The 21,655-nt window shown below is 41.8% G+C and overlaps 3 protein-coding genes and 1 pseudogene across 5 annotated transcripts in view; 1 reads left to right on the top strand and 3 right to left on the bottom strand.

Annotated features, from left to right (window-relative positions):
- LOC145440675 (uncharacterized) overlaps positions 1-21,655 on the top strand; it is a 74,526-nt gene that overhangs the window by 19,020 nt on the left and 33,851 nt on the right. The gene's annotated exons all lie outside the window — the stretch shown is intronic.
- Positions 1-21,655, bottom strand: part of LOC145440664 (uncharacterized) — a 198,402-nt gene that overhangs the window by 161,032 nt on the left and 15,715 nt on the right. The gene's annotated exons all lie outside the window — the stretch shown is intronic.
- On the bottom strand, positions 488-3,819 carry LOC145440693 (purine nucleoside phosphorylase-like). Its single transcript, XM_080318423.1, has 5 exons — positions 3,638-3,819; positions 2,428-2,531; positions 2,193-2,368; positions 1,530-1,720; positions 488-784 (listed from the first exon to the last, which is right to left on the bottom strand). Exons 1-5 carry the CDS (start codon positions 3,813-3,815, stop codon positions 582-584), a joined length of 852 nt encoding a protein of 283 aa, XP_080174549.1. The 5' UTR covers positions 3,816-3,819; the 3' UTR covers positions 488-581.
- LOC145440701 (uncharacterized) lies at positions 3,832-11,492 on the bottom strand (annotated as a pseudogene).

The raw sequence follows: 21,655 nt of genomic DNA, 5'->3' as shown, positions 1-21,655 counted from the left end.
ATACTTAAGACATCAGAAATATCATGTCCGTCTGTCATACAATGGTTCCCAACAGGTGCTCCATGGAGGTCAATACACACAACTCATTCATATGATTTCTGAGCTTACGCCCGTTATAACAAGGTAGCCTACACGAAAAGTCTCCGAGAACGACCAGTGACCACATTCAAGTCGAAACAATAGCAATTTCTACTGAATCGATACCAGTCAGCCCTCAAGATTACCTCGCCCACCGCATTCATTTTCGCCGCTGCCTTTTATGATATCCTTGTTTTATATCCAGGTTCAGGTTGTATGCTGATTACAAGACTACTCCAAGCCCTTTCGGAACCCTACTATCATTTCGTTATATCGTAATGCTCTAGTTCTGAATTTCCAAAAGTTAGTAGTTCTATTATCCAGTTTTGAAAAGTGAGTAGTTCTATCTACGAATTTTGAAATCCCAGCTGTTTGTACCTGAAGCCTGTTACACTGAACTAAACTCATGTCAAGAAGTCGCGCCCATTTCATGATGTCAGAGTCGTGGACAAAAGCTCAAAGCAGCCATATTACACAAGACATTTCAAAAGCAGTAGCAGGCATCAAACTGGCAGCCTCTTGACAAAAGCCGTGATTAACTTCCTCATATCGGCCGCTCGTTCTTGCCCGACCGCGATCACTTCGTCTCCATCGACCTTGTCGTCTGTATCGTAATCGATGACGCAGTAATCGGTGATGAGGGATACCACGCATGCTTTCATGCCGCAGTGCGCGACCGCGATCATTTCTTGGACCGTGCTCATGCCTACAGGAACAAAATCATGGGTTTTGATTTCAAATGAGGGGATCTTGATTTAGGATTATTTTGAAAGTGGATTTACACATACCATTTCTGATCCGTTTTTATTTTTTCTGACGATTTCAAACATACCTCAGCCATTTTCCAATATGTAGTTGATAAAACGATGCATAACATATTTAACTCAATTTCAACCAGTAGAAGCGAAGTTATCGGTGTTCAAAATCTTGGATTTGCAATAATACCATTTCCGGTGGGTAGTTCTATAAATGTTTACTGAAGAATTTCATACAATGAATACTATTTTATTCAAATCAAAATTTTGTACTCAAATAATTTCGCTTCTACTGGTTGAAATCGAGCCGTATTTGTTATACATCATTTGTGAGACAACTTAGCAATTTCACGGCGCTGATAGTAAAATTCGAAAGTACATTTGAATAATTAAAAAAAATTTCTAACTTCCCTTCTACAGGTTAGAATTGGGCAAAATTTTGTAAGCAGCGTATTTATGATCATATTTATGGGGTTGTCAGTGAAATTTGAACAAAAAGGTTAGGGTTTAATTAATCTAATATACAAGACCGGATTTCACGCTCGTCTCTTGGATTTAGGTAAGACTTGGACAACTCGAGAATTTTCAGCTTTCCCAAATTAGATTACCGACATTTTGCTCTGATTAGTTAAATTAGAAATCTAGAATGATCGAGTTGTCCAAGTCTGGCTGGTTGTGGCTTTCCGAAAATCTTACCAACAGCGTCGCATCCCAACTGCAGCATAATCTTCATTTCCCAGATGGTTTCGAACGAGGGACCCGCGACATTGCAGTAGATTCCTTCTCTCAGTCTCTCTTTGTAACCCACCGAGTCAGCAACCTCTCTCATAAGAGCGCGAAGGTCCCGGCAGTACGCGTTTGAGACAGGGATGAAACGAGGTCCGAACCTGAGGCACAGACACAGGCTGTATTAGGTAGTAGAAGCAAAGCTGTAAATTTCTACTTGAGTACAACTAGGAGTAGTTATTTACAAGTAAAAAAGTAAGTATTTCAGACCTAGTTTTGCCTAAACCACTTAAGGAAGTAGCGCGAATAGGAAAAATCTACTTGAAGTACTTCGTGACTGACCACCTCTGGCATAAGAACTTCAAGTAGATTTGCCTACTTGCAAAATAACAACACAATAAATCAATATAGCAAATTCACGACTATAAAACAAGTCGACCTGCATCAATATATCAGAGATGAGCGGATTTCATATTTTACACCCAAAACCTGTTTCAGATTTAGAATTTAATTAAAAAACACGAATTCCGTGTCACGTATAAATCCATGTCAAAAACCAGATTTTGATTAAGACATGATATCACAAATTTTAGTCCAAGTCGAAATCCATCTTCAAAATCTTAAAATCCCCACCTTTCATCATTTGGTCCCCACAACGGATTATATCCGATCAGACTCGGCAAACTGACGTGATCTTTCACCATCATGAAATCTCCGACATTGTAAGACCTGTTCAGACCTCCAGCCGCGTTCGTGATCACCATCGTCTCCACTCCGAGCAGTTTCATAACGCGAATCGGGAAAGCAACCTAAGACGACACACTACACATCAAGTGACTATATTCACGCTTTCAAACTATTTAGCAACCTGCCAAGCTTCATACCCTTCGTACGGATGGAACCTTCCTTGCATGCAGATCACCGACTTGCCGCCAAGATTGCCGAAAACAAGCTGACCTTTGTGGCTGGGAGCTGAAAATAACGATGGGCTTAGCGCGGTTAGCTCAATAAATACTACTAACAAGATTACCGGACCTCCGCGTAAGCGGTGTCTTTCAAAAAGCCTAGAGGTGGGCCGTGCTATAAGTCGGCAGTTACGGAAAATGATGAAGAATATCGGCCTGGTGTAAATGACAAACGCCATGAATACCACAAAACAAACCGGACCTCGATCTGACATATCGACACAAGCGTCATTCACATTAATCACTAGATTTATGTTTTCCCATTTCTGTCCATCCCCTGTGCCTGTCTCTTATTAACATCGCCTAGGCCAGTGGTTGCCAACCTGTCGTACGCGTAGCATTAGCGGTACGCGGGTAGTTTCTGTTTCTTAGTCGAGTAAAGGGAGATATTCGTTCAGGTGGGGTTGATTTCGATATTTTTGAAGTCGTCGTTGTCGTGGGTAGGGGCAATCCCGCCAATGACGACCTACGGGGAAGAGATCTAGTCGTAAAGTATTGGGATTCTTACCTAACCAAATTCCATTTAAATATATTTGACCACAAGAATTCCAAATGGATCCACTACTGAAATCATATACTGCGCCTTAAAATGAATAGTGTATTTTCTTTTCGCAGCTCAACACCGTGGACACACTTTTGAGCGCCTTCGGCGCGCTCAACTTATATGTGGTGGGTGTCGGATCTCAAAGACTCATTCAAGTCGCTTTCACACCTTCCTAACTTTTTATTTTATCGCAGGCTTGTGGGGTTCTGAAATTCTTAATTAACCTATGCTGATCCCGTAGTATGCTAACGCATGGATAAAACTGTTAACCAAGGCGCATGAAGTTGGATTAAGTTTTCGGATTATCCCGAGTCGTCTAGCAAGATTTTTAATCCAGCGATGTAGGCTGTCACGATCAAGTTTTTAATCAGACGATTATATCTCTCCCAGATGGGGTAACTTTATGATCCCCGTTCTAATGGTCGAAACGATAGGTATAATTCAAACGAAGTAGCGTTTAATTGTGCACCGGAAGGACTATTTACATACATATGATGAAAATAAGACAGGGGACTGGTAAATGTGTGAGGGGCGTATTAGGCCTACTAACAATTCCGTGAGACAGTTACCTGTGGACTCTGGAAAATGCGGAATCTGTGTGTAAGGAACGACCACCTTATCTTCCACATCGTCTCCGAGCGCACTCAGTCCTGTGCCGCAAATAATTCCGATTTTCACCGATCCGGTAAACTTGCTTTTCAAAAAGTCCGCGGCCTCGACCACTTTCTCGTACGAATAGCCTGACATCTTTATGCAATTTGACCTACTCTTGGCGGAATCAGAGACAATCTATTTCAAATTAGTAAGCCGCCAAAGCTAATATAGTCAACAGGCTCAAAGCACAGATCAATTCAAGACATATGAGCTTGTCAATCTGCATGGCGACACATCAAAGGAGGCAATCCAAGCGATCAATCCAGTGAGAACGAGAGCATTTCCTGATAAAATTGCCAAATTCGACATGAGGAGATTGACCGCACATCCGATACGGTGGACAATTATTCAAATGCACACAAATAGCATGCGGTACAACTCAACTTTTAATGGTACCGTACGACTATAGTTCATATTGAAATAAACCGGAATATTTTCGGCTGAAACTAGTCAATGGTAATCATCAGCAACTAGTAGAGAAAAAACATTGGATATCAAAAATCTAAAATTGAATAATATATTCATTGCAGTAACAATGGACAACGCAGTCATACGACGCCGTGTAAGCTTCACGGTAGCTTAGGTACCATTGAGTCCATATTGTAGAACAGAATGTTCACACACGGTAAATGAAATTGATCACTGAAGTAACGAAGAACAAGCAATGATGTTTCCGGGAAAGTTCGGTGCGTTTGTGGGAATATCAATAAGCAATATCTTCACTATATGACCAATTGACCATGTGTCTTCCTTTCTCAAAAACCGAAAATGTCATCCGTAGACGCCCAATGTACTCCTTTTTTCGCAATTCGTCAGCGTTGATAGCCAGGCGATTGCACAGGCACAACTAAAAAAAACGCAATCAACGACGCGAAACCTGGATTTTGGCGTCAGTGATAGCGAGGATGACTAAAAAATGATATTGGCGCGGGACTTCTGAGAGTCGGTTTGAAAAAATAACCTTATTTTAGTCAACACAAAAGTATTTCCAATCCAAATTACCTGTTTTCTCGTCCGATTATTCAAGTATTGCGATTTGTAAAACGTGTCTCTTCTCCGGATCTCAAAATATAGTAAGCCTATATACGAGTGTTACACAGTATTTGATGAATTGTTTACTGTTGAAAAGAGGCACCCGAAAAGTCTTCGAGTTTAATAATTATTCTGTTACAATGGATGTTGTATTGAATGTTGAAATATTGTACAATACAGTTAACCTGAAGGTATAACTCGTGTTCGTTTTGTACAATTAGTGCCAATTACCGCAGTATAGCGCAGCTGCAATCCATCTATTACGCAGCAGAGCAGTAGAGTATTTTTATTGCGCTGTTTGCCTTCACGCATGACCATGCAACGAAGAACAGATTTCCAGCTTAATACGGCCAAAAGTGAGCGGAACCAAAGTGTCTGAATTAAGCGGAGTTGACAGTATTTCAATTTTATATCGAACTTGGAAAATGTAAGCACATCAAGTCACGACCATGGACTCGTAACACAAAATTATGATGGAAATGTGGAACGTATTTCGCAGAATTGTGACATGTCTGCTCAGGGCCAGTTATATGTAAAACTTGAAAAGATTTGAAACATAATGAACTCAAAATGAAGGTCGTCGACGGAATAATAGAGTCTAGCAAGCAGCAAAGTCGCATTTCTTTCAAGAGAAACCAAATATTAGAAATCAAGTTTGTGGTTTACAAATAAACAAAAAGAGAGTTTTAGATCCGTGAAACAGCAGTGTCGAACTATATCATCAAGAAACTACAAAGCCAGACTAGGCTGCTTCGTCTAGTCAATAGTCAGCTTAATGTGATGACGAGAAATTCGGACGTGTTAGCAAGCACAGAATTGGTTTTTCATCTATGAAGTGTTTGTGAAGTAGGGACAGAAACTATGAAGTGAGGAAAAAATGCGAGGCATTCAATATCACCCAAATAGAGTTTGGTACAATGATTTGAACAGGATTGATTGAATGAAAAGTGGACACAGGGACTTGGACGCGGGTTTCAACATTGTGACTCGGACTCTGATCTTTGAACCTGGATTTGGACTCAGACTTGACGCGATGGTGAATTATAAATGACTCTAGTCAAACTATTAAATTGACTTGCGACTCGGGACCTTGTGACTTGGTTACAACCGTGCATCAATCGAGATCTTCATCTCCAATACGTCGCTCCTACACGTTGGAAAGGCGCGTAGCCAGCCGAAAAATATGGGGGTGGTGGGGGGGGGGGGGGAATTAAAGGGGGGTTTCGATTTTTTTTCGAATTTACTATTATAGAGCATTAATTCATTAGGGTTCAGGAAATGCGTAAATGACGGTTATACAATCTCCTCGTGTTGACGAGCTCACACGTATGATAAGCTTGCCGACGAGTCCGGAAGTGCTGTCAATTAGCGAGTCCCTGATATCTCGTGAACAATTAAATACGCGCGCTTATCAACGCACATCACGTAGCCTCGGAGACAATTTGCGCTAGTCAAAATGTCCTAGTTTTTATAGGTTCTGTTATATAGTGACACCGATTTAAGGTGGTTCAAACCTTCTCTCTTTTATATCGCGGGCCTTGACACACATCTTCTGATGCTTATATTCAGTGGTGGCCCTACGAACGGGGGGGGGGGCCTGGGCAAAACTTACCGGGGGGGCCCCCTATTAGTATCTATGCGTAACTTCTGGGGGCCTCCGCCCCCCAGACCCCCCTTTCGCACCGGTTATTACTATCTATCTTTAACCACCGCAAAGGTTTGCCCAGGTGCTGGATTCGGCCATGTCTATTTTGCCTGTGTGCAACTAGTGCGAGGATAGACTATATAAAAACTAAGTTATTCTACCGCATGCAGAGACGTGATCATTATCGGGATACGGAACTTTTCTAACAAATGCAGTGATTTGATGATGATTGACACATCTGTACAGAATCATATTCTTGCTTGGTGCACGGATTTCCATGTTTATTCGTCATTCTTCTTGAAAAAAGCGCAAAATCCAAATAGGGGGGGCCCCGGGCGGCCGCCCACCTCGCCCACCCCAAAAGCCATCACTGCAAGTTATATTTAAGTATTAGCGTAGATCAAATACGCATGTAGGCACGCGTCGCACATGTTTGCGGATATTCGATGTCATTTAGTTTCGAGATGTCAATAGTTGATCACAATCGCTAATCAGCATACACTTGACGGCATTGTCTCCAAGCCATCGGGAGAAAGGAGCCAAAGCATGCTAGGCCCAAGACGCGCTGATATCTTCCGTACCAGGCCTATTGCAGATGAGATTGTGTAGACCAGTGGTTCTCAACCGCCGGTCCGCGACGACTTTTCTGCCGGTCCGCGAGGTAAATTAAAATTTTATACCTTCATTTCAAGATGCAATATGTTAAAGGCTTTTCCACTGATTAAATTTGAAACTGATTCAGAACTTCGCACGGTATCATAAGGCCTCGAAACATGATCGATTTGGATTGAAGTTCAAGGTCGCTGGTGACGACATATACGAGCGGACTCGTTAAACCGCTTAGTTTGCACGATCATTCGTTTTCGATTCATTCATTTTGTGTATAACTAGGTATCGATGTTGCCAGGTGTTTGCGTGAGGTGCATTGTATTCTTAGTACGTCTGCTGGAAGTAGTGCGTCTGCTGGAATGAGTAACGTAGCACAACAAGGTGCCTGGTCCGACTACGAAACGCTTCTTCTCTTGATATTGTCGAAAATAAGAGTAGGCTATTATTCGAGTTTGCGGGGTCGGTTAAACTAGGGCCTTCAGCGCGAAAGACAGTTATTTACTCTCGGCATAGCAATTTTACCTGACTCAGCAAACACACTACCGTGAAATCACAGGAATACCATCATGAACATATTTAATTACGAACAACACCCTCGAAATGTCACTTTCTAGTACAGGGGTGGCCAACCATCGGCCTAGCAGAAAATTTGTGCGGCCGTCGACAAGAAAATTAAATTTACGAATTGACTCCCGATTAAACCCGCGATTAAATGCGATTTCATTTTTCGATTTTAATATCTTAGCGCCCTTTGCAATCTGAGCCCCCCAGTACATATGTAAACATCAGCGGAGAATGGTTCGCGCCATAAAAACTAACAACTTGGAGTCGTGTGCTCCTGACGAAAGAAATTTGTTTCTGTTGCGTTTGGGCGATTTCAATATATCTCCACTTAGACCGACAATCCTGATGGGAGGTCAAGTAATAACAGCAAAAAAGTGACTGTAATAGCAATTGGCCTACCGGAAGATGCATCATCATTTATAGTTTGCCTTACATTTTTGAAAACACTCCCTCCATCAACTCTACTGTTGAATCTGATTACACGGGTTGAAAATCTGATTACACGGGTTGAAAACGGATAGTAATATGTAGAACTGCTAATACTAGACGAAATGCATTCGTGAAGCTGAAAGGAATTTCGCGCGAGACCAAAGCCGAGCCCAGTCATTTTATAACTTGATCACTCGCGATTTCGGCACGTATAGAAAGTCGATATGAAAAACTAGATTAGTCCGGAGCTCAAAGGAAAGATACATGGCCTCTGCATGGTGGACGGTTAACATGAGTATTTGGAGTCCAGTTATTTCATTACGGATGTCGGATATGCCCAGGTATGCAGCCGTAGGCTACATAAAAGTAATGTAACTGCGGCCGCGAATAGCAATAAGGTTGACCCCCCCTGCTCTAGTACAATGCTAACAAAAAAGGTTTCATGCTTTACATTCGGGTTTATTTCAATTTTAGAAGGTCCACCGGTCCGCCAAATATTTTTTGAAATTTTACCGGGCCGCGAGGTGAAAATGGTTGAGAACCACTGGTGTAGACCAGCAATGATATCGTGCGCACCACCTACCAGGCCAATGCAGATGCGATAATGAAGGGCAGCGATGGAATAGTGCGTACCGTGCCTAACTGCCTCTTGCGGATGCGATTCTCCAAGTCAGCGGAACTAGGCTTGTTGTAGATGCGATAAATCAGGCCAGCGACGATTGCCGGTCGCGTGGCAATCAATGACTAAATTTTGCAATTATCCCAGCGGGAGATCGCGTCGCGTTACATTGGGCAATGTGCACATTGTGCAGTTCTGCACAGACGAATCTTGCTAATTGGCCGCGCGCAACACAGATAATACGACTTATCGAATGTCAGCGTCAGCATGGTCCTCATTTCAAAACGACAGGGTTTCGCGACCCCCGGACTCCCCTGGCTACGCGACGCGCCTGGCGTTGGAATTGGTGCGCAGTCTTATTTTGGACAAAGTAACAATTTTATCGAATAGCCATTAAGATTTTTAAAAAAAGTTCCTACTGAACAACCGTATTGCGCATCACCAAATATGGGAATCTGACATAGAAATACAATCCTGTGGAATCTCAATGGGAGAACAGTATATTACAGCAGTACACTGTACAGCGCAGTGCCTTAACCCATTCAATTCATATACTGAATCAGCCACTGGAGCCCTTCCTGGTAGCCTTCCTTCTTAAGAACAGAGCACATGAATAGTTCGAGCGGTCTTGCGCCGTCGAGGCTATCCCGCGGGACTTGAACTTTACCAGTTGTGCGTAACTGTAAAAGTTCGAAGAGTTGAGGTTCACTCACTGCATCCCGTCAGTCAGTTTTATTCCCAAGAACAAGAACAGGCAAATGAGCAGCTACCTCATTTGTCAGCACACGGTCAAGTTCCATTTTGGCTTCATCCATGTATTCCATAGCCGAGGCGTCAATAACAAATACAATCCCATCAACTTCCAGAAAATAACCCGCCCATAGTTTTCTTGCGTGATTATGACTACCAGTATCATACGTGGTGAACAATATATTTCCAATTTTCATCTCTCGTACAGTTGGATGCAATGTAGGTTCGGTGATTATCATTTCATCATCCTTCAACATGTGGAGTAGTGAGGTTTTTCCAACATTATAAATCCCAAGGAACACTAATTTTCTTGATTTATTGATCAGCCCCAGATACTCAAGGCCTCTACGAAGGATATCAACTAAATACATTGCAGAGCAAGGGTGTCAAAAACACAGGCCTTGGGCCGCCAGTGGGCCGGATCCAGCCACCACGATTTCATCCAGCAACTTTGAGAAAATTAAAAAATGCCTATATTATCCTGTATATTTTCATGAACTGAGATTTTTAAAATGAAATAGGCTACTTCCAATTGACAAGGATATTCATATTGAAATGAACCCGAATATTCTTGGCTGACACTCGTCAGGGTAATTGTTATCGACTAGTAGAGAATTGAAAAGAAAATTAAGTACATCAACGATCGTATCACCTGACGAGCGTCAGCAGAGAATATTCGGTTTTATTTCAATATGAATATTCTTGTATATTGAAATTGTGTACCTCCAAGAAGCTTTTCACGTGAATAATTGTGACCGTATCACCTGATGAGCGTCAGCTAAAAATATTTGGGTTTATTTCAATATGACCAATTATATATTGAAGTTGTAGGCCTATACGTTGTATACGAAGATTTTCCTGTAAATAATGGTGATTTCGAAAGCGAAACCATGAACCCAATTCAGACATCCGCGTTTACAGTTGAATATTGTCTTCCTCACATCGCATCCAGGCCGTGTCAAGTTCTTGCAATCTCAAAGCCGTAGCATCAACGTCAAGTTCTGCTATAGTTCCACCATTAAATGATATAGTGGATCGAGGGTTGGTAAACACCAGGGATATCTAGACTAGTCTAGATATCCCTGGTAAACACACCGCTCAAAACGCGGGTAATCCACCGAAACAATATTGCAATGGCATTACCAATGCATCAAATGTGGATTTATCTATGTGTCAGTGTGGACACATGCATGGGGTCTCCAAATCTCTCTGCTTTCAATCACACCTTGCTGACCCCGCCAATCAATCTCTGAGATGTAACTCCAGTAGCCTTAAAAGCATTTTTCAAGATGCTTCGCCGATTATATATCATAATTATACTCATCATGTAACTTGAACCATCATATATCTGTACATAATGACTTATATTTTTCACATAACAGGATCCATAAAAAGTATACTCAGCGTCAGCGTATTAGGTATTACGTCAAATTCACAATGCCATAGGGCCATTCCAAACCGGCTGACTGGAATTAGTGGTTGTTTTCGGCAATAAGTTGCGCGTGACAGAAGGGTTTCTTCCATAGAATAATTAAGGAATTAAATGGAAAGTTGCGTGTGACGTTTGCCACCAATTCCACTCTGGCACAGGCACAAAACTAGACTTCCGATGTTGACACAACTACCTTTTCAAATCTCCTGAAATTTGAAAAATTTAAATCTGACTTGTCACTGACTTAGTATAGTCATTTGAATTCAGCAATTTTACTTGTCATTCCGCAAAGTCGGCTCTGTCACGCGAGAAAAGTCACTCAAGACTCACCAAATCCACCGAAAACTGGCGAACTGAAGAGTGAAGTACGTGCATTTTACGACATTATGATCTTACTAATCGAGCGTAAAATTGACCTGACGAACATGATGTTGATAAAACTCAGATTTCAAAGACAAAGACCCAGAAACCCAGGTGATGCTCGAAAAACCCAGATCTTGGTGGAGGACATACACAGGAGCGTCATGCCTGCTCAACGCTCATACTAACAGGAACAGCTACAGCGCCGAGTAGACTCGAATCTCTATGAAAAGGTCCCGCCAGTGTGCGAGCATGAGCATGAGTAAACAAAACATTGGATCGGATTCTGGATTCTAACCGGATATGAAAGTATAGCTAACTAACTAACCTACGGAGGTTAGTTATCTATAATGAAAGAGTACGAGCATAGCCTATGGTACGAGTTTACATGGAAAAGGAATGGATCACATCATCATCATTTTTGCCGGACTGGCGGATCAGAACAGGATTTCAACTTCCTGGTGCATAAAATAATGATACATAGTAATCGCTGACTTAATAATTTCATCCGCTCCATACACAATATACAATGCGCAGCACTAAACAGATTATAGATTACTAACCTACGGATGTATACGCAAGTCCCGTCGTTGCAGTCCGGCAAGCAGTTACACTTATTGCTGAGCAATCTAAAAGCAGCATATTTGGTGGTGTTATACCTTGCGACCCGAGGGGTGAAATTGAATGAAACTCGTCTGAATCGAGAGCTACTGTCGCACCATAGCAATTTACAACGTAGCTACGTTGTAAATTGCTATGGTCGCACTATAGAGATTGTACAATCCAGTGTTGGGATGACTCGAGTCATGACTTGACTCGAGTCACCTTTTTCGTATGACTTGACTTGACTCGAGTCACTTTGCTAAAATGACTTTACTTGACTTGACTCGGCGTATCAGAAATGGGGATTGACTCGTGACTCGGAGCAAAATCCACGAGTCAATTTCAAGTCATCAAGTAATCGGTATCGATAAAAATCACTCCATCTTGCATATGGTCGGATTGTTCGCGAAACGCTTGTGTAACCCGTGAGAGCGACCAATCATTCAATGATCATGCGTTTTACTGAGCCTCCATTGTTCTCTCACAAATAAATTGGCCGCAAATGAAGTGATCGAAGCTTGCAGTTTACGTTGTCGTAAACTGGGAAAGTAATTTAATAACAAAATGTCTATTTCTGTTCTCTGTTCTTACCTTAACCAAACCTCTTGTTATATTGAAATTTAATTCGAATATAGTTTATGTAGTCGTCAACGATTGGAGCAGGCTCGAATTGTATTATGTCAATTTATAAATCGGCAATGTATTTTATATTATCTTGCGTGCATAACTGTATATTTAACTCTATATTCGTTCATCGGCTCAGAATCAATGGCCACTCAAATTGTATTTCAGATAGCTAGCAAATTGCAATGACGCAAGCATGCCTCATACTTCGAAAAGGCAACTTGACTTGAATTGTGACTTGACTCGTGACTTGACTTGACTTGACTCGACTTGACTCGAGTCACCTTCGAAAACCGATTGACTTGACTTGACTCGAGTCAAAATGTGCAATGACTCGAAATGACTCGTGACTCGAAGGTAGTGACTTGATCCCAACACTGGTACAATCTACAATCTCTATAGTCGCACTGATTCTGAGAATACGAATTAAAATCTAGTCAGGTAAATAAAACTACGTCAAAACATCCCTCAAAGTCTGAAAATCGGCATTGTTCTGAACAATCGCTTGGCGAAATTGCCATTGTTATGTTCATCGTGTTGCGATGGTGCCATTGTTGGAACAATGCGGATTTTCAGATTTTGAAGGCTGTTTTGTGGTGGTTTCATATCCCCGACAAGATTTTAATTTGTAATTTCGGAATCAGTGCGGCAGTAGCTCTCGATTAAGACCAGTTTCATTACATTTCAGCCCTCCACCAAAACTATGCTGCTTTTAGATTGCTCAGCAACAAGTGTAACTGCTTGCCGGAGCGTAACGACAGGACTTGCGTATCTATCCGTAGGTTGGTAATCTATAAACAGATAGAAGGAATTTTTTTTATCAACAGTCCTTTTATTATCCCGTGAATTGCCTTATAATAGATTCAAAAAAGCCCTCCTTGATCACCTCTTGTCGTTACACTAACACTGTTGCACTACCTCGCCCATACATTGCTTCATTGATCATTTGCTGCCATCGTTTAATTGTTCGTCTATTTTATTCTTTTTAACTAACACAACATTTTTTACAGTCAGACTGTTTAGAGTCAAATGTAGCCTACCTGTTTGATGTTAGTGTGATCAGACTAGCACTAGACGATCTTCACGGTCTTATCGATCATTCCTATCTAACTAATACCGAATACTGTGCATGCATATTTTCTGTACCGCCACCACTGCCGATGTATTTTGATTGGATGAAAATATAGACTCTCGATCCCTCTCTCTCTCTTTTAATTTTCATTCAGTGTACATGCCTCCTTTTTACCATCGCGTAGGCCAGGTGTGTGTCTGATTTCGAAGACTAGTCCAGTTCGTTTCAACACCTTCCCATTTTTCATTGTATCGCAGTCTTGTGGTGTCATCATCATCATCATGGTTTATTAGCAATTTTATCATTTCAATACACCACCAAGTGCAATACTAAGAAAAGATAGGAAGGTGTCGAAGCGACTTGGAGTAGTCTATGGAATCAGACACACACCTTGGCCTAGCTAGGTGATGTAAAAAGGAGGCATGCACGCTGAATGAAAAGTAAAGAAGATAGTATAGAAAATAGCAAGCGACAAAAACGGGGTGGCATGTCATGCAAGGTGAGATCAATAGGCGAGTCGAGGTCCGGTAATCTTGAGGATGGACTAGTATTCATTCAGTAGTAATTGCTTGTATTTCGACTTAAATGTGGTCACTGGTCATGCTCGTCGACTGTCGGATGACCGGCGGGATACTGTTCCACACAGCAGGTCCGGCATATTTGATGGATCGATATGATCTTTTCGGTCGATCATATGATATTTGGACGACGAGGACGCGCGTGTGTTGTACTTGGTGCGCTTTTGATTCCGAGGTAAAAAAAGTCATTGAAATATTCGAGGCAACGACCGCAGTGGCACTGAAACTTGGCGACTTCTAGTTTCCGCATATCTTCTATGTTTAGGACACCGAATCTCTTCAGCAGCGACTTGTTGGATGGACAACCAGGCCCCTGTCGGGCTCTAGCTATGATATACGGATTACCTTATGTTGTAGTTTTTGCAGTGGCTCGGGTGCAGTTTTATTGGCAGCCCCCCTCCCAACAAAGGATGCCATATTGTAACTTCGATTGGATTAGGGATTTAATGAGTAGGCTATCAGAAGAACCCAGGCTGGCATGAAGCGTCCAAGGCTGTAGAACAGGCCACACTTCGGTGATAATTTAGTGTTTAGGGACTGAATATGACTGTTCCAGGACATGTCCAAGTCCAATGGGCGGGTGAGAGAGTGTAGTGGTTACGATAAGCGCCCACCAAGCAGACGGGCTGGGTTCGATTCCCGTCGGAGGTTTATCTGGGCTCCTTCTCCCCTGCCGTTGCCGTTGTTACGGCGACAAAAAAGTCCAGTAAAAGACCCGACGAAGAAAGCATTCGCACAAGGAATGGAAAGAACTCGTAGAAAGGGACTGTGACATTGGGCAGTACTCTAGGCCGAGGTGGATGTTAACAGTAAAGGATCGCTACTGATGCGTGTCATATCTGTTCATGATATCGCACAGTGGCGGCTCGTCCTATGGGGCAACTGGGGCATTGCCCCACCTAAAATTCTGTTCAATAACAATTTAACCATTTATAGACGCACAGCAATCAGTATATACCGAGATCACGGCGAAACCCGCATTATTCTTGTGCTTTCGCTAACAAATGCCCTTACATAGCGAAGTCTCTGCGAAAATCGAATTCTCTTCTGTGTTTTCGCTTTGTGAATGCCTAGCCGGGGCTTGCCCCGGTAGCGCTCATAACAAGCTTTCACTATCTATTCTCTCAAAGCCGCGCACAATAAAGAAACGGTGATTTACTCTCTCCTATTCGTAAAATGGCCGAGCAAGTGGGGCAACTATGCCTGTCGCCCTTAAGGTGTGATGTAACAATCGTATCTATATCTGAACTCGGTTACCGTGATATGCGTTGACTCGACCTTTGCTGGTATATGTCGATTTTGACCGGTGTTTCGCACCATGATAATTCTTGAAACTTGGTACGATATGTCGTGAAGGTAGTATTTAGCACTGCTCCAAGTTTCAGGCTTGCTACTCAAAGATAAGGGTGGTAATTTCGTTTCCGAAGTTCAGTGTGTGCTGATCTATCATGTACATTGTACAGCAAACAGATTTTACTCAAAAGCCGGTATTGGTCTCCATTGATTTTGACGATGTTCCATACCGAGATCGGTCATGATATTTGGCACAGTAAGTCTTAATGTTAGTATCGACCGCTGTAATAAGTTTTAAGTTTGTCACTGAACTATGTGGGTGGTAATTTCGTTTCCAAAGTCGAGTGAGAGCTGACTCTTCATTTATCGCTAACAGATTTACGCAAAAGCCGTTATTGGTCTCTATTGATTTTAACGATGTTCCATACCTAGATCTGTCATGAGCTTTTGCACGGTATGTCTTGATTTTAGTATCGAACGCGGTGCCAAGTCTTAAAGTTGACGCTCAATGATTGAGGCAGTTATTTCGTTTTCGAGGTCGAGTATGGTAGAGATGCGCGCTGATCTGATACTTAGGGTGGGTTTCAAATAGTCGACTTAGGCCCGTCGTCAGGCTTAAGCTACACCCCTCAGGCTGAAGTCGGTTTCAAAACTGTGACTTGAGGGGATTTCCCCTCCAGCGTGCGCTTTGTTAAGACAGATATCCAAGCCAGCTAGGGGGTAGGCTGAAGTCAACGGTGCTGATAACTGTTGTGCTGTTTGTTGAAGGATACTGGCCGTTCTTCTGATGTATATCTTGGCAAATCAGATTAGATCATTGTATATTGATGTCAGGCAGTTTGGAACAATGTTTATATCACAAACGTGACAAGTTATTGGTATCATATACCGTTATAGTGGGATTTACAGTGGAATGCTGCAGGGGTCTTCGTATACTGAACGGATTTCAATTCAAATGGATAGCCAGAGCCCTGAGGCACTCAGGACACATCAGCACTTCTTCCATAACCGCACCATATAGTATCAAGCAATGTTCCCCATGACCACCATAACCCGCGTTCGCTGGCTCCAATCGATTCGGTTACGAATATGATATGACTATGGTTACGAGACACGGGAAGTGATATTTGGGGTAAGGCGTAAAGGTTTGCCTAGCGTTGGACTTGCGAATGCCGCCCATTTTGGTAAAGAAAGGTCAGCGATAAGAATCCGCTACGGGTAATGATGCTCATCAGTGGTCATGGGGAACATCAGTTAATATAGTGCATGTATCGAAGAAGCCCGAAGATGAGATTTTAGGTTGCGGCAGATCAACAGATCCTTTATTGATAGCCTACGTGCTACGTCAACTCATCATTATAGTTTTCTCGTCTGGTTACGTCTTTTAACTTAGGCACGTTGACGTTTTGACAGTTTGGCTTTGCTGTGGTCATAGCCAAAAAGTGAACACACGACGCGTCACCAGAAAATGGAAAATATGTATCATGCTCATTTCGTTGAGCCTAATCAATGTTGCACCACTTGCACCCAACTGTGATTGATTGCAGGGTTACCCTCAATATCCATTTTCGTTCCACCCCTATGAGCATTGTCATAAATATGTTTAACTGCTACTTTCTAGAATAGTGCCGACTACATGGAACTTTGATCAATATGTGTCTATTCAACCAGCATTGTATTGATATTCCGTTCACTGCACGCGCACCGAATTTCAGCATGGTGGATAAAGATCCAGAAGTTTTGGAAAGAAAAATGACATGACTTTGCATGAAGTTGTTAGTGAATTGCTATAGATGTGAAGCAATGTTCCCTCTAATTTTTGACGAGTCTGTGCGTACACTCAAGAACTCACTACGCAGACCCTCGGAAAACAGTGCGTAACGACTAAAAAAGGGTCATGACTTCAGATTTTCTGTGCATAAACCGTGTCAGCACTGCGCATTTGCGCATGTATGCAGCTTAAAGGGGCCATTGATGTGAAGTGATATATGCCAATAATCTTCAAAGTGCAGTACATGCTAACGCTACAGTAATCCAAATTTTTTGAGATATATGTCAATTCAATATTGATTTTCACAGATTTGCTACCCAGTCATAGTATCATCATAGTAGCATAATCAGTCAATGTAAAAAATATTATATAGCTGTGCAATGTGGCACCAGAGTGAGCTGCAGGCTGTGAAACAAATGATAGCACCATTCTTTTGGAACACAGAGAAAATAAAACAAGCAGTGATGTGCCAAGCCATCAAATAGGTATTTATCTATCTATCCGTATATGTGAGTGTGAATGCACATACCAATATCCAGTTCCTTTTATATTAAGGTTTTTCTGAAACACTTTGCTCGAGCTTTATCCAGTTCCTCGAACCGTGATACCAACACTGGGCTGTAAGTATGTCGTCATATTTATACCATGCTTGATAAGTTGTTTTGTGATAGATGCTGACCCATCTGATCTGCCAACTTATGGAGTAGCAGTTGGGAGCTGCATCTGCTAGTTGTTTGGGCAACATTTCCAACCAAATCAAGGTAAATTTGCATTCATTACTAGGCCATCAATTGTCTGTTTGTTATCTCATTATTATTGCTATTAATTATTATCTCATTATTATTGCTATTAACATTCGTATAGTTTGCTAATGTTATGTATTACAATAGACTATTGAGTTTTGTATGGATAGCAACAGTATAAAAATTTAAAAAATTTGTTCGAAATTTATCAGTTATATCTCTACCAACAGCTCACCGAAGTCCAGGCCCGAAGTCAACTATGAAGAAGCGAAGATTTGAAAATCAGTGATAAAGCAGAAGAGAATGAAACAAGTTGAGCATGGTCTCAACGTTAATAATTATAGAAGATGCTGAACAACATTAATTTGACGCTAGCCGAATCTAGAGTCAAAACATGTCTTTTGTACATTTGATTCAATTTTGTTCCGCCGTTCATGTTCGCCTGCTCCAATTTTCTAAGCCCCTTGCAATAACTTCGCTATCTTGTGTCCAAATTTATAAACTTGAACTTACTTAAAGCCATAATGCACATTTTACCTCATTTTAACGTGTCACAAGAAATAAAGCGCGAGTATGTTTTGGAATGTAATCAAATGTATTGCAAACAAGAATGCCAGCTAAAATCTCTAGATCATGCGTTGTCGTGCAGATTTCTCTGTAGGAGTCGATACTGTGGGAGTGCGGTCAACGCTTCCAGTTGCAGTATGTCATCAAATTCAGCTCCATCTGCCTTGTCAGCATTGCTATGATTGTAAAGGCAGAAGCAGGCTATTGTCATATCGATATTCTGAGGTTCTTCCTTGAATATAGCCAATGCGCGAGATTTTCTTCAACACAAAGCACTGCGCTCTGCCAGAGGAGAGGGTAACAATATGCATGAAAACAATAGTGGCTTTTTTCGGTCAAAGTTCTTGGGCATAATAGTGGCGTGAGTAATAAGTCCTCAGTGGATATTCAGCATCTCCAAGAGCATAATCTTCATCAATTAATATGCCCAAATGCTGGGCAGTTGTGTCTTCAAAAATCGGTATCACAGCCGCACTATTTCTTCGAATACTTTGCGATAACGTGCTGTTCATTTGCCAGATACTTTCTCGGGGTTCCGTTCTGATCATCCGTCCGTAAATTTCAACAACTCAAGCAATTCCATATTCCTTCACTGCATCGCTACTATACTTTACGACATCAGCAAGCAACTCAAAACAATAACAACTGGCCTCGGTTCCGTGTTGAACTCGCTACAGCGACGAAGTAGACAGTAATTACTCGCAACTAACGGACTTGGCCGAGCGCGGCGCCAAATTGACATTTGAAACCGAAGTAAGACCGCCGACGCCTGGCGTCTTGAGCAAGTCAATCACTGGCCTTAAGCCAGGTCTAAATTAAGACAACTTTTTGAAACCCACCCTTAGCCTACCTACATCATTTCCGATCTCACGGAAAAGTCGGTGTCTGTCTGTGCTAATCTAGTCTGCGTTCCATAACGAGATCGGTGATGATATTTCCAATGGTATATCTCGATGATCGCATGAAACACCTAACTAAGATTCTCGGTTTGCGTTCAAATATTCACATAATTTTATGTTCGCCAATGTGCATTTCACTGTGAAATTGTGGCCTTCAAACCATTTGCTTACAATCCCCTGTCAAATGCGATAGCTATTTCATTTTCGATGTCGGCTAACAGCTGATCATTCGATCAGCCTATTCCTCGATCTATTTTACTCAAAGTTCGGTGTTCGTCTGTTTGTATTGATTTTGACAGTGTACCATGCCGGAATGGGTTATGAGATTGCGAATGCTACTTCTCGATGATTTCATGTAACAGTATGCTAAGTTTACGGCTTTCATTCATGTATTTATTGATTAATATATTTTCCAACGGCGATTTGGCAGCAGACAGTAAGCCGTATGTGTTGCGTCACAATCTCCAGTTTCAAGGCCAAAATGTACTATGTTGTTCCGAGACCGAAGTTCCGAGGCTGCTGTCCTTAGTTCTTCAAAGACCATTCAAATTGATGTTCTGGATTCAATATGACAGGCCCAATCTATGAGATAACAATTGCGTATGTGTCCGAAGTCGTTGACCTTTGCAGTTAGGCTTACGCAATCTCTCGAGTTCTAGTCATTGGAATTAGTCTGGTCAAGTCAAGTGCGAACATGAATCGTATTGAATCTTTGCTCCGTACGTAGGCTAGTTTACGCAGTTGCCTTTAGAGCGAAAATTAAAGGTCTAGAAGACTACTCCTTGTCGCTTCGATATATTCCTGTCTTTTCATTGTATCGCATTTTTGTGGTGTATTGAACTGATAAAATTGCTAATAAACCAATGATGATGATGATGATAGAAATTGTCCAGTCCATTGATCCAATCGTACGCCGGGTACCTCCGCTTTGGTTGCCTATCACCTGGTCGTAACTCGTAACCACCAGCTCAGTGGTCGTAACACACCAGGATCGTGTACGAAACACTTTCGGACGGCCTATCGATTTGTGTAATCTCTAACTCTACCATGAAATCATAACGCATGCTACTAAGGATGACCTGATAATTGATTCGTGGCATAGGGACGATTCTTAGTTCACGTACATTATGTAAAATAATCCTTTGATTAAAAAAAAATGAATAAAACATTTGTTACCACACTTCAAGTCACGGCTCACCGGCAAACCTCTCGCGGCACCTACGTTAAAATCACTGTTGTCGGGAAATTCATGTAACCATCATATTAAAGTTACTTTTTTACGTTGGAAAACGCCATTGTGACGTCATGTTGATAAAAGTCGCTCGCAGCCCTTGCCCCACCACCCGATATTGTCACGAGCCGCCACTGATATCGCATTGTGTCTTATCGCATTGTACATTATTGTGTGTGACTTGTTCAGATGAAAAATATAACCCAAAGATGTTATAATAAAACCCCGAGATATTTGGCATTATATGTATTGGAAACGGGTGGCTGACCGGCGTTGTTAACAGTTAGGTTCTTTTTTGAATTTACTGTCAGCGATTGGTATTTCGAGGCGTTTATGCAAAGGGAACTTTGGTCATTTGGTCACCAGTCAGAGCATCCAGCTCTGCCGTCGAAGATGCGGAAGAGAGGAGGGGAGTATCATCAGCGAACAGTGTGGTGTTCAATGAGGAGGTTTCAAAGATGTCGTTGACGTATAAGGCGAAGAGGACCGATCCAAGTACTGAGCCTTGGGGTACACCATACAGGTTACCGGGTGAGGAGAGGACAAGGTGTTGAAATTGCGTCCAGTGAGGAAATTTTTCGTGAGCTCAAGTTGTGGGCCTCGAAATCCGTAACGCGCCAATTTCAAGATGAGAATTTTATGATCTACGCAGTCAAACGCTTTTTTTAGATCGAGAAATTTGTGACTTCCCACATTGCATTGAAATGGTGAAAATATTAATAAACTGATACTGGTCATCATCAACATTTTATTAATTTTTTAAATAAATCAACACTCCACGATTAAGATTGCGATATAATGACAATATAAGAGGGTGACGAAGCGACCCGGAGCAGACTTTTAATTAGACACCCACATCGGTATCAGATAAGAATGATCGATACGACCTTGAGGGTCAACTAGTCTGATCATGATCAGTGATCACTGGGGCAAGTTTTTGCAACTCTTTTTTACAGCTTCCGGCAGCTTCCTAAATACTCGTAAGATATGTAGAATGCTGTTTTAGGCTGTTTGAAGGAATCTTATAGTGCAACTTTTTGCAACTTTTGTCCATTTTTTCCGTGCAACTTTTTGCAACTTTCTCGATTTTTCATGAAAGTATATTCGATTGT

This window comes from Botryllus schlosseri, chromosome 6, assembly GCF_051294905.1.
Source record: "Botryllus schlosseri isolate E-star chromosome 6, Bs_hap1, whole genome shotgun sequence".
Classification (NCBI taxonomy): Eukaryota; Metazoa; Chordata; class Ascidiacea; order Stolidobranchia; family Styelidae; genus Botryllus; species Botryllus schlosseri.
Note: the sequence above shows the minus strand (reverse complement) of the source record. Positions and strands in the feature narration are given on the sequence as shown.